A 13,535-nucleotide genomic window follows, 5' to 3' on the forward strand; every position below is an offset into this window, starting at 1 on the left:
TATTTTAAATTTACTAAGAACACTCGAAAAGACTTTTTAATAAAGAATGTTAGGTTTGTTAGAGTGCCTTGGTCTGCAACGGGCTGATTTAGCTTAACCATTTACTAAATATCGTTTTCTAATAAACAATATTATTAAAAATTATCATTGTGTGCATTCCGCTTCAATGCGTTAGCTACACGGGGAATGAAAAAGTGGCTAAAACACTGTTTAATATATATTTTCAAAAATGGAAATAAAAATAATTCTTAATATGTATTCAATTATTATTTATCAAGCTTGAACAAAAACTTACCATTATACACAAATGCTTGGCATTTGAATTATGGCCTTAAAAATAAAATGTATCTTTAAAACTTTATGTCGATATTGTCGAAACGCGAGCGAAATACTTTCCACAATTGCTGATACTTTTATGACAGAAATAACCAAAGAATGTTAATGAAACCGCCCAGAAGTAATGCTGTAATTATTTTAGGTGTGAAATACTCTAGACAAATCCAATTGATGACAAATATTACAAAAAGCGGTAAATATTGTCGAAATCCTTACATATAAACAAATTTTTATTTAATACGATTTTTGCATAATGCGCACTTAGCATAAATTGTATGCGTATTCCCACTTGAGATTAGCAAATCGTGTCGCGTCGGACACAATACCCTGTAGTCACCGCCGGAGCAGGTCCTACCAAACCTCGCACTTTTGGACCGGATTCATGGGCGATCCCTCCGGACACTGGAAGTCCTTGGCGAAGTCCTTCATGTTGCTGAGCGAACCGAGGACTCGGAACTCGGATGGCGAATGCACGCCGGTAGTAATACGCATCTTGAGAGATTCTGAAAGAATAAATGCAGATTAGATTAGCATGGAGCTGATCCAAATAACCCCGCAACATAGTTGCTTCCCTGCGATAAATTCCCTGAGAATACGATTGCGTAGCATGTTCTTACCTTTTCGGTACTTAGCACACCAAGTCTGTCCGGCTGCCACCCAGAACATCTGCTCCGGGGTGTAGTCCAATCCGGGCAGCTTTGCTTCCGGTCCGTGCTTCTCAGCCCATCTGCGGTAGGCGATGTATGACTCCTTGACGCCACCATTGTCGGCGATATTCTCCCCCTGGGTGTTGATGCCATTCAACTGCGGGAAAAGGAACACTGAGACCTGGTTCGCCCTGCGGAGCAGAGTCACTTACGTTCAGTCCCGTGGCCCTTTCGGTGTAGTTGCCGTACTGCTCAATGATGCACTTCGCCTTGGCCAGATAGGCCTTCTGGGTGTCCGGGTGCCACCAGTCCCGCAGGTTGCCCTTCACGTCGAACTGGCGACCCTGGTCGTCGAAACCGTGGGTGATCTCGTGACCAATCACGTAGCCAATGGCGCCAAAGTTCATGTACTTCGGTCGTTGGGCGTTGAAGAAGTGTCCCTGCAGGATGCCGGCCGGGAATTCTATAAAAGGGAAAAATTAGTAGTGGGAAATTTTCGGTCTCGTTATTAGTTTTCAAAACTACAGAAACTTATTTGAAAAAGTAATCGAAAAACCGCATAGAAACTGGAGGTACACAAATTAAATATTTAAGTTGCGACTTTAAACATTTATATTTTAATTTAAAAACGCCTTGCTGTGGCGAATAAGAAGGTAGCTAGGCTAATTTTATCAGAATTCCTTCACCGAATTTATTTTTGAGTGGGACTTACGAATACTGTTCTCCAAGGAGGAGTAGAACGCGTTCACGATCGCCGGACGGGCGTGGCGAACCCAGTCCGTCTTGTTGACCGGCAAACGGAGCTTGTTGAAGGAGTAATCCGTGCCGAATATGTTCATGCCCAGGAACGACTCGAAGTACTTGTCGGGATCGATGTCGAGCTTGGCGTAGTAGGCGGCCAGCTTCTCGTTGTCGAGCATCTCGTCCGGATAGCCGATGTGGGTGGCCATGCTGTGCAGCTTGAGCTTGGCCTCCTTCTTCGTCTTGGCGTCCATCCAGTTGACCTCGTCCAGGATGTCGTTGAACACGTTGCGGATTTCGTTGACCATCTCCAGGGCGTTGGCCTTCGAATCCTTGTGGAAGTGCTTGCCCACGTAGAGCGATCCCACGGAAATGCCAAGACTGATAACCGATTGATTAGATGGCGCATGGTGGCGTTTCGATTCAATGTGATGTCGGATGTTGGAGATTGTTGATTCGAGGTGTGCAGTTTTTAAAATGGTGGATGTACACAACACAAATAACAATTAATATTAGGACAAAAGATCTGATTGGGTCTGATTGCATTTGGTTGCAATGCTGCGAGCACAGTGCACTTTTGAATAAAGTTAGGGACCTTGAGGGCAATTGAACCCAACGCGAAACAAATTGTGCACACTATTGCCTTCGAAGCTCTACATATGAATCAAGGGTTTCGTCTTAAAATGTTATCACTTCTCTACCTGACTCTTTTATCTTACCCATGAACGACAACATATTCGGGTTATTCGCTAGATATCTCTACCAAAAGCGCAACCAAAACAGGACAGTCGATAAATTACAATAAAATCAAATCATACTTCCGAATCCTGGTAGGCTTTTTGTGATTAGAGTGGGCGTGGCGAAAATGTTTTAGGCGTATCGACAGAAATTGGCAAGACAAATAATAAAAGGAAAGAACTCGAACAGCTTTTAAAAGTGTGGGCGTGAAAGTTTTAGGCGGTTTGTGGGAGTGACCAAAATGGATAATGCATATCGATAGGAATTCGAGAGGCAAATAATAAAGTCAAGAAATAAAACCAAATTTCAAAAGTGTAGTCCTGTGGAAACGATCTAAAACAAACTTGCACAGCGTATGCGTTACAAAATCCTTGATCTTTCCTAATTTCTAGGCTTTTATTGTTCTTGAAATAAGTACGGACAGAAAAAAATGACATGTTACCCGGCTAGTAATCCTTACGAAGAATACTTTTACCTTACTGGTTCAAAGCAGCATTCTTTTTATTTTTTTTAGGAAGGTTAGTTTTAAAGGTTTTCAGTTTTAAGTTTAAGACTATGAGTTCTAAAAACCGATACCGATATACAGATCTAAAAAAAAAGGAAAGAGTAACCGGCTTTGGCATGCGAGTTCGGTTTGGAGTGTTCTTTGACAGTGCATGAAATGTGTTAATTGGTCTGTTTTTAAGAAAGCGAGTAATGCAGTTCTCTAAATAAGTACCTATCGAAATCATCTTCGCCTACTTCATCCATGCTGCAAATCACAAAGAAATCAAAAGAAGATACAGAAACAGGGCAGAGATTCGAGATTCGAGATTCGAAATACGAAATAGAAGCACCCCCGACGACCTTGGCTCTGGGATGGGTGGTAAGAATACCCCACTCACCTGCTGGTGGCGATGTCGACGCACTCCTTCCATCTAGCCTCCTGTTCCTGGCGCCCCGAAAGGGCTGTGGCGTACAACAGCTGCCGCTTGCGGAACTCCTCACTCAGGAATCCCACGGAGAAGCCGTGGATACGCCAGAACATATAGTTGGCGATGACACGCTTCGGCGTCTTGGCCAGCAGCTTGCCGAGGTCCTCGAAGAAGCTGGGCACCGACAGGTTGATCATCTCGTCCTCGGCCACGTTCAGTCCCTCCGGCAGCAGGGCGTTCATGTAGGCCACCCACTGCACGTAGGGATAGGCTGCCTGGAGTTGTGCTGGAGTCCTCAGATTGTACAGCTCAGAGGAGTTGCGGCGCTTCTCGTTGGGCCAGGAGATCTGCGGAAGAAGGCTGCTTATACTCCTGAACTCAATCTATGCCAGGCACTTACATTGGCCAGCGCCATCTCGAACTCCAAAGAAGTCAGCAGCTCCGTCTTGGCCAAGTCCCTATTTGCTCCGAAAAGGACCGCGATGTCAACCATATACTCGTAGTAGGCCGTCACCAGCGTCTCATTGAATCCCTTCACGAGGTACTCGCGACTCAAGGCCAGGGAGGACTGGTCCAGCTAAAATGTGGGGAGATATCCTATTAAAATTCCTATCCCAATAAAATTCCTATTTCCATTCTACGTTTAAGCATATTAATAGAAATGATCAATACAAATGATTATGAAGAACATAAATTAAGCCAAAACATTTCTGTTTTCAGTTGTGATCGGCCTGTGGGCGTTAGAGTGGGCGTGGCCAGCAGAATGTTTTGGCATATCGGTAGCAACTTGCAAGACTAAGAAAAAGTTTACAAAAATCAAAACTCTGAGCTCGGCAGTGTTCTAAAACAAACTCGCATGCATAATTTCCAGCTTTTAAAATCTGGACATTCATACGGACAGACAGACAGAAATGGCCAGATCTTTACTTTATGGGATCGAAACCGCATTTTTCAGTTAGTATCAGTTGGTATCAAAAACTTTTGGACTTGAAAGCCATCGTTACTGCTCGTTGCACCTCGTACGATTTATTTTATTCTTACTCGAGACTGTAAAGCAATACACATAAACATACTCCAAATGAAGCACTCACATCTATAAGCCGCTTAGTGCTGTTCTGCAAATCCACTCCGATCGAAAAGTCGATGATGTAGTCCATGCTGAAACCGGCGGTGCGGAACTTCTTGACCTGCTCCTGCCAGGTCCAGCTGTCGTCCGCGTTCCAGGAGTCTCCCTTGATCAGCGGCCAGCCGCCCAGCCTCTCCGCCACGCGGGTTATGGGCTCGGGGCCCAGGGTCTCGATCAGAGCTGCGTAAGGAGGAAATATAGTATAGAAATAGCAGATAGTAGAGTAATCCCCATTCAGTGGCTCACTTTTGTTCATGCAGGCCTTGTAGAGCAGGTTGGGCAGTCGGAAGTGTTTCGGCTCCGTTTCCGGTCGCTCCGCGGTGATGATGTCCTTCAACTGCTCCTGCAGCTTGTCGGAGATCACGGAGAAGGTGCTGATGGAGACCTTGTCGTCGGGGATGTTCTCCTCCTCGAGGTATGTGCCGCAGGCGAACTCGTAGAAGTTGTCGCACGGCTCCACCTCGGGCTTCATCTTGCGCAAAACGGTGGAGGCCGTGTGGATGCACTCCTGGGTGAGGCACACGTCGCCCGAATCGCCCGACTTGCCCTTCGAGGCGGTGCCCGTTGGCACCTGGTTGATGGTGGTGCTGTCGCCGTGGAGGGCAGTGGCCTGGGGATTCGGCGGGGGACTCGTCCTCAGCACTTTGCCAATCCAGAGCCCGAACCCTGTGGCAAGCACCACGAACATGATGCCGAGCGCGACCAGCAGACTTTTTTCCAACTTGTTGCGGCGACGCCACCAGTTGGGGTTCCTGTGCAGTTCACAGAAATGATTCGGTTAATCAGGGCTAAGCACGAACGTTAAATAAAATACAATATGCTGCTTTCCGTCCCACTGCACAGGTACTATCTACACTATGTAGCAGGGTTTTGGTGCAAATGTTAAATGTAGTCTTGAGGAATAAGGGATACGTTTAAAAGGATAGAGGACAGTGAGTTAACTTGAGACTCAAATGGAGTTCTTAGACCCAAATTCCCCCACTTGCGCATTTGGACGCTGCCAAATGGCAGTTGATTTGGCAATTTGAAGCCATGAATATTGTTGTTATTCCGCCGCTTAACTGGTTACATTTTGTACACACAAGTTTGAAAAGTCATTTTGGCCGTCGAACTCGTTACGACATTTCAGCGTTTGTGTTTGATGTGATTCGAGAGGGTTTCGCACACACGAAACCTCGGGCAGAATGATTTCCAAAGCCCACCCATTTCCGCGGTCAAAGAGGTAGCTCGGTGAAATCAGTAGCGAAGCGAAAAAAAGATACACAAAAGCGATGAGTTTTTGCACGCTTCAATTATTGTGAAATGTTGTAACCTAGTACGCAAGCCAAAAGGCGAGTACTTCGGATCAGGGCGAAGATGCGTTTAACAGACGATTAAGCCCGATCTCGCCCAGTATAGGTTTATGGATATACATACATGGACCCCGCCCAGCGGAATCCGTCATAGCTGAGTATTCAGTCGAAAACCCGAAATACGCTCAAGTCACCGGCTTTAAATCAATCATCCGGTTTAATGTAGCTGAACGATTTGCCTAGCGCTAATGACAAAGAATCCCAAGCACCGAGCACCGAAAAAAGTTAACGACTGGACTCGTGATCAAAATGAGTGTTCTAGTGATTCCGAGAACTCACATTTATTTGCACATGCACTTTGCCATCTTCCCACGTCGTATCTATGAGCATTTGTTGTAAAGGCTTCATGGTACCTCGACCAGTAGTACCTAAAAAGTTGTGTTTTGACCGCTGGCCATGTAATAAATTCACGCCGGCTGAAACTCGATCGAATTTCGAAATTCGACAAACCAGTTGCCTGAATGTTTAGCCATTTTGGCAGCGATTAATTGCTCGTAATGATATGGCGTTTACGGAGTTGAACGACACTGCAGACCGACCTCAAAGCGAAGTGCACTGTTCTGGATTTCCTACCACGGATGCGAACAGTGCGATAAACTCGTAGAGATAATGATTCTACACTTATGTAACATGAACTGTTCCCAAAAACACAATTAAATATAACTTTTAAGACCTATCTCAGAAGTGTAATTTATGTGAAAACTGAAGTGACAACAACGATAACTTATTGTAAGAATGCAGGCATACCTGACTCCATCGACTGTTCCCAGAAACTAAATTGAAATCTATGGAGTGAGGGAACACTTATTTGAAAATTAATTTATGATGGTTCCAAAACAAGCCAGTCATGACTTCTGGAAATTGAGTTTCAAACAAAGACACATAATTGAAAAATGTATATAACATCTTGATTAAATCAGCGTCCTTAACCACATCTTATAAATATCTTAAGTCCAAACATTTTGAATAAAATGGTAGAAAAAACTATATGGGGGAGAAACTACATCTGCTTCTTCTTTACGTGGGAATAAACACGAATTCAACTTGATTGAATGCGGCTTACTAATTAGTAAGCTTGTAACTTTTCAGTCCGTTGCATAACCCTCTCGCATCTCAGATCTGCCAAATATGAGATATGACTACTACTCAGCACAATCCTGGTCAATTAGGTGAGCGTGGAGGCAGATCGTGCCCTTCCTTTGCCCGTTTTATCTTAGCCGGAGATCACGATCGCCGGATCACCGGAATCCCGGGTGGCTCCGCTCGTCGACTGACGCAATGTCGCACCACAGTCATCTCCCGGTTACCCTGTTCCGGTTCGAAATCGGAGTCCGACGGACGTGCTCAGCCCGTGCCGTCTTGGCTATCGCGTGCACAAGTGTTACCAACGTTATGTAATGGCCAAGTTGGCGGTGTGCGAAAGGGGTAGGGCAGGGCGCAGGGCGCAGGGCGGAGAGCGGAGGAGGGAGCGGGCGGGACTGGGGCCCGTGTCAATAGGGCGGCCAGTTTGAAGCCCGCCTTTGTCTGCGTTGCCCAATAAATGTGTCAAGTGCAGGCGGCGTGCCTCCGCCATTGACGTGGCCACCTATACGTCAGCCCCTCCTCGGAAAAGTGAATGAATAACATGAGAGGAACCCGGCCCCGGCGGACCGAAGTTAAGTTACCCTGGAAGTTAATAACACACTAAAACTCAAAACTAAGAAAGCGAGTCATTTTCTTTCCATTTACTTTCTCGATTATCCCTTTGGAAGCTGAACGATATAGTTGTCCGATCCGGTTCATTTTACCACCTACAAAGGGAACAGCCGGACATGGAAAATATGACGGAATCAATATACTCTCTGCAAGGGTATGCAAGTAAAGCGCACACACCGGCGAAATATGCACACGTGAAGTCGCACATGTGTGCGTCGAGTGGTGTGAGTGACGTTTTGAAATTTTTAGACTTCGGGTTTTATTGTTCAGCGTTTAATATGTTTCTGATAGTTTTGGGTGTCCCTCGGAGTTGTCTTCATTTAAATGCCAAGCCCTGATTGACAGCCACCCATTTAAAGTATCTTCAACCGCCTTCTTGGCCCAAAAAATGATATATATGGGCTCCCTTGAGCCCATTCGCCAATCGAGGAGCATTCACCTTGCCAGGGCTAATTGTCGATGATAGGGAGCATATGTATGTACATTTCTCTGTCAAATTGGTTAATGAATTTGGCTTGAAGCTAAGGAAGATAGCTAGTCGGGTAAACTACGTTTCAGATGAAAATACAGTTCGCAGAGGAACCCATTTTATTTACCCAGAAACCATAAGCCAGATGTTATGGCCTTAAGTGTGCAAAAAAGTGGGAACTAACCATCGAGTGGTCAATTTGGTCCAATCATTCTGGAAAACTGCTGTTCAAAGTGACTCAGTTAGTAAATCCGCGAAAACTCTATTCTATCAATTAGGAGACTGCTCCCTACACAGTGAAACTGCCTGGTTCGTAGTCACTACGACAAATTGCCTTTCATGTGTTAATTTGTGCCACAGACACAATTACCTAATACATTTTAATTTGAGCGAGCGATGCGATTGCGATGGCGGTGGCGACTAAGACTCAGGCGTCACTTACTTGCCCGAATTGTTGATGAGCGCTTTTAATTGCCCAAAGAAAATTTCAAACATCCACATAAGCGAGTTCACTTAGCTAAGCCCCACTGTCCGCTTTTGCGTCTGTGTGCTCATTAGGCGGTCGCTGAGATATATTTAGTAAGTGGATCGATCTAAAGCTGTCAAGAACACTAGTTACCTAATTTTGAATTCGAAAGGAATCAGTTCAATACTAATGTCCATAATGATATAAATAGAAAGGAAACTGTCCTCCAATAGAACAGTCAGCATAACTAAGACTTAGGATCAAATAAAATCAAAAGATCTTGACTTAGAAACTCAGTCTCCACAAACCGCAGTGCAGTGGCAGCGCTCCAATAAATTTCAATAATCGCATTATCTCGCGGGCTTGAACTTGGCTGGCCTAAGTGGATTTGTTGCGGCACGGAGATGGATCTTGGCCAAGGCGACGGTGAGTCCCGGAACGGAGCAACAGCTGCAGCCTGCGACGACAAACCTTTGAAACCCACTTATTAGCAGGAAGAGGGCAATTTGCAGCAGGAAGAAAAAGCCAGCGACAATGCAATTTGCCCAGTGCCATGCCACTTAATTTTCTACCTTTAATGGGCTTGCGGGCAGGAAGGAAGGCGGAAGACCGGAAAAGCGGGAAAAGCGCCAGGCGCCACAGCCACAGCCACAGCCGAAGCCGAAGCCAAGGCAAACAAATCGCAGGACGCATATTGAGAGGAATGCGAGGAGCGCTGGGGTCACACTGGTGGGCGGACGGGTGCTTCAATTGGCCGCGTGCATACACTGGCAAGGCCGAATGCAGTGGCCTACTACGAACGGCGCCTTGCATGCCAAACAAAATGGAAATTTTCCAAGTCAGCATTGAATTGGCCCAAGTTCACTTACTTTATATGCGTCAACCGTTACGACCGTCGGCGAAATTTTCAACTCGCGACTTGACCTCAGGTATTGACTTATCAATAACAAAATTAAACACTTTTTAATGCAAATACGCCAGTAAGTGAAGAAAAGAATTTCAATTGCGCTCATTAACTGCATAATTATCAAGCGATGCCTCGTACTAACATTCTGGCGGCACGTTCCCCCCGAATCCAAGCGGACAATTACGTCCCATTTCGTGAAGAACCGAAGTCGAAGTACTTTGGAGTCCCGGAGTTGCGACGATCAATCATCGGCGTGACAAGTACGCAAATTATTCTGATTTTATTATGTGCCAAATGACTAATAAGCCGCTTACAACATCAACAACAATCAAAGCCAGAAGAACGAGAACGCCAAAGCGAAGAGAGCCGAATGAAATACCTGACCATTACGTGAGCTACACGCTCCACTGTCTTCCCGAATTACGGAGAACCTTTGCCTGAATTAAGACTGTCGTTGACCTGGTTTTCAGCGAGCAACGTACGTCTCATAAGGAAGCCAGAAGAATTACCCAGTACCAGCCAGACCCTCCCACTGGAGCGATAAATCACTGGCGATATGGCCAACAAACAACTGCTGGCGAAGAATACAACTGCGGAAGGAATCAGGATGAGTTGATTACCAAAACGTGCTAACGCACATAACAACAAAGGCTTTTCATTCTAAATCAAGTCTTTTAATCGGAATCTACATTAATTTAAAAATTTTATACACTGACTAAAGGCAATTCCTATTAAAATGATAATCCTGAAAAGCAGAAACTTCTTGTCAAGAAGATATTACCGCAATCTGAGTGGCAACTTCCCCAGAAGCGACTAAAAATAAACCTAAATATGTCTACAGATATCCACTCTCGAAAATTAGAATCAGCCTGCCAAATGAATTCCGCTTTCTCCAAAAGATTTTGATGGGCGTCGTTTTAAAATTCAAGCCCGAGAGAAAGTGCCCACCAATCGTGCTTAGAATCAACTTGCTGCGATTTAAAGCCCATCCGGCTAGCTTGTATCTAGAGAAGATCTGAGCTCGCGTAACCCACGGCTTTATTCGTCAGTTGAAGGGGGAAAGGTCAGTACATGCCGAAGGGGGATGGAGTATCTGTTAACCGCAGAAGTTACCTTCGGCGGAGAGCCAGCAAAACGAAACCGCAAGGCCAAGAAAACTGTGCTGACCAAAATTGGAGTTGCACTAAGGTCTGCGTGCAATTAATTATGCAATTTGAGCAAATAGCTGCCCAGCAGTAAAAAACATAAGCCCCAGACCGACAAGAGAATCAACAATTCTTGGCTCTTGCTTTCTTGCTTCAACTTATAAAGTCTCCCCCAAAAACCCTGACCAAAAGTGAGGCATTCTGTATAAGTAAAATAATGGTAAAACCGGATAGGCACTTCCATCGGAGGTGCGATTTCGTTTAACTTTTCTATTTTTTACGAGCATTACTTTTGCAACGCATTTCATAGACGTTTTGTCAATAATACGACCGAAATTCATATGCGGGGGATCTGGCCATGGAGCATTTAAGGGCAGCAGCTTGGGTTACGCAATGCTGGCCTAGAAAGATTCGCATAAACAAAGAGAGCTAACTTTCGACTGCAGCTATTTGTTTACACTCGAAGTAAACATATGTATCATACATAAGTAGAAAACGTGATCGGTCGAGAATCGGTGTGTTTATGTGTGTTATCGATTATCCAAAGTCTTCGGCCAGATCCGACGTTTTAATTAACTTCTGAAAAAGGCTATCTTGGTTGTAATTTCCACTTGGAATTTCTTATCTATAGCAGATATTTGTGTTTGCTTCTTAAACAAAGCCACTGAACATGCTCGGTGCCATTAGCAATACAATGGCAATTGTTTAGGATTGTATCGTAAATGCCAAGAGTTTTCTACTCCACAGAACAATGAGACGCGGGCAGTGGGAACCGGTAGTACATATGATGTGCCTAAACAGATTCCGGTTACACGTCCCTGCGCCAAAATACTAATGACAGGTAATTCACAGACATAATAAAATAGGAAGCGATTCGATTACGTTTTAATGACCGTGCGATTTAGTTCAACTGCAGAACACGCACCATCCCTTGCCACTAGCTTATGTTTATCATTGCTTATCAAAATCATCGGGCTTCAAAACATTGTGTTGCCTAAATAACACTAATAATATCCCAGGCTCGTATGTGAAACTTCCGAAAGTCGTGGTTGACTGAACTCGATTCACCCAAAAGTGAACAGTGAACCCCAGCCAACAGAAACCCGTTTTCAAATATTTATCGATGCACCCAAAGCCAAATGAAGATTTGCCGGGAGCTGGATTTAGTTTTATTTTTTTTTTTATTTTGTCATTGCCATTCCACAGTCGAAAGAAGATAGTTTTGGACCCGAGAGAGTAATGGAGCTCTCTGAATCTCTTAATTAAACTACATATTTATTTCAAGATGAGTAATCTTTAGTGAAAAATATTTTCCTATCACAGTAAATTTGGGTTTCAATTGTGGGGGGAGCCAAAGACTCCGTACGATTAGATTTAGTTGGCATTTTCTCTCTGTGCTTTGTATTCGATTCGATGGGCCCAGTTCCAATGATAAGCCCACAAAACGTGTTTTTAATAATCATGCGCAGCTTTCTTTTTACACATAACCACCTCGGATATGTGGCTGAATTCCAAATGGATGGGATGGACAGTAAAACCGCCTGTGCGACATTACTTTGGTTTTTGGTTTTGGATTCGGATTCCGATTCGGATTGGGAGTTGGAATCAAATTTTGGGCGAGGTGCCTATACTTACTGGATTACCGTCTGCATGTTGGCCAATTCGACTTAGCTTCTGCCTGAACTTGGATTATATAATTTACTTGGCTTATTTGGAACCGTACTTTCAACGAGCGTTTGTCAAACAGTTAATATGATTAAAGTGCACTTAGCCAGCAGTCAATAGAAACTAAACGTTCGTTACAAGACAACAAGTGTCTTCAATTCAAAACTATGGTTTATTGACTTATATTTGTCCCAGTATTTAGCGAGCTATTCATTTGCACAGCGCTCCAGCCTCCAGCAGCACGGAATTCGAATCAAACTGCCACACACCCGTTGCCTACTCCGCGGATCAGAGGTGGAATCGCGGTGAACTTAACACGGCAACGAACAAAAACAGACTGACGCTCCGGCGCTCCATCGCAATCCCTTATAAAAACAAAAGAGATAAGCTCGCCGCCGGTTGGCTTAAGCTTGGATACTCTGCGGCGAGGCATTCGCACACGATTCTTTTCGTTTGAAACAATGATTGTACACAGGTGTATTGCGTTTAAATTGAATCGATTTTGGGATATCAAAAACTAGCGCACAACGGAATCCATTTAGGATGTATTTCAGGAAACGACGGTTCTGGTAACACTGTAAAAAAAAGAGAACGCTTTTGCATCGACTATCAGATGCCCGTTACTCTGTTAAATGTATTGAGATGGAGATGGAGATGTTGCAGAAGCCGCCGTCGTTTTATACTCTCTCTCTCTTCGTTTCAACAAGATAGTTGTGGGCGACTTCTTCGCAGCCAAATACCGTTGTTGTTGTCGCCGCTATTGTAAGCGGAATTGCACAAGAATTTATACTCTCACTCTTCGTTTCACCAATCATAGTTGTGGGCGACTTTTTTGCAGACAAATATCGTTGTTGTTGTCGCCGCTATTCTAAGCGGTAATTCACAAGAAATAAAATCTATAACATTAAGGTTGAGTTTTAATTGGTGAGCATGGATAAGAGCGCACGCAAAATTATCCATTTAGGATGTATTACAGGAATTGATGGTTCTGGTAGAACTGTAAAAAAGAGAACGCTTTTGCATCGACTACCAGATGCCCGTTACTCTGTTAAGCGTCTTCAGATGGAGATAGAGATATTGTAGAAGCGGCCCTCGTTATATACTCTCTTCGTTTAACCAATCATAGTTGTCGGCGACTTTTTCAGCAGAGATCACCCCGTACCGGGGTTCTAGAAAGCTGTAAGGCTGCGATAAGCAAGCAGTAATAATGATACTGACTTGGAAATTAATGTGAGTTTGGCACTGCAAGAGGGTGGTGTCTCTAGAATCATAAGAATCGGGAAACACGACAGACATTCATCGCCATACATATGCACCTTTAATATTTGTGCATA

The 13,535-nt window shown here is 44.4% G+C and overlaps 1 protein-coding gene across 1 annotated transcript; it reads right to left on the bottom strand.

The window, feature by feature from the left end:
• Positions 1-534: 534 nt before the first annotated feature.
• On the bottom strand, positions 535-12,408 carry LOC117145506 (neprilysin-2). Its single transcript, XM_033311193.1, has 9 exons — positions 12,172-12,408; positions 4,749-5,254; positions 4,468-4,682; positions 3,777-3,953; positions 3,347-3,723; positions 1,696-2,105; positions 1,196-1,446; positions 954-1,140; positions 535-839 (listed from the first exon to the last, which is right to left on the bottom strand). The coding sequence occupies exons 1-9, from the start codon at positions 12,186-12,188 to the stop codon at positions 688-690; spliced, it is 2,292 nt and encodes a 763-aa protein (XP_033167084.1). The 5' UTR covers positions 12,189-12,408; the 3' UTR covers positions 535-687.
• Between the last annotated feature and the right edge of the window lie 1,127 nt (positions 12,409-13,535).

The sequence above is a fragment of the Drosophila mauritiana genome, chromosome 3R (assembly GCF_004382145.1).
Source record: "Drosophila mauritiana strain mau12 chromosome 3R, ASM438214v1, whole genome shotgun sequence".
Taxonomy (NCBI): Eukaryota; Metazoa; Arthropoda; class Insecta; order Diptera; family Drosophilidae; genus Drosophila; species Drosophila mauritiana.

Bases quoted from the DNA above. Each gene is read 5' to 3' on its own strand.
- LOC117145506 (XM_033311193.1), bottom strand. The intron at 1,447-1,695 runs GTAAGTCCCACT...TCCCTTTTATAG, and splicing joins CTCCTTGGAGAACAGTATTC to AATTCCCGGCCGGCATCCTG. The intron at 840-953 runs GTAAGAACATGC...TTATTCTTTCAG, and splicing joins GTGTGCTAAGTACCGAAAAG to AATCTCTCAAGATGCGTATT.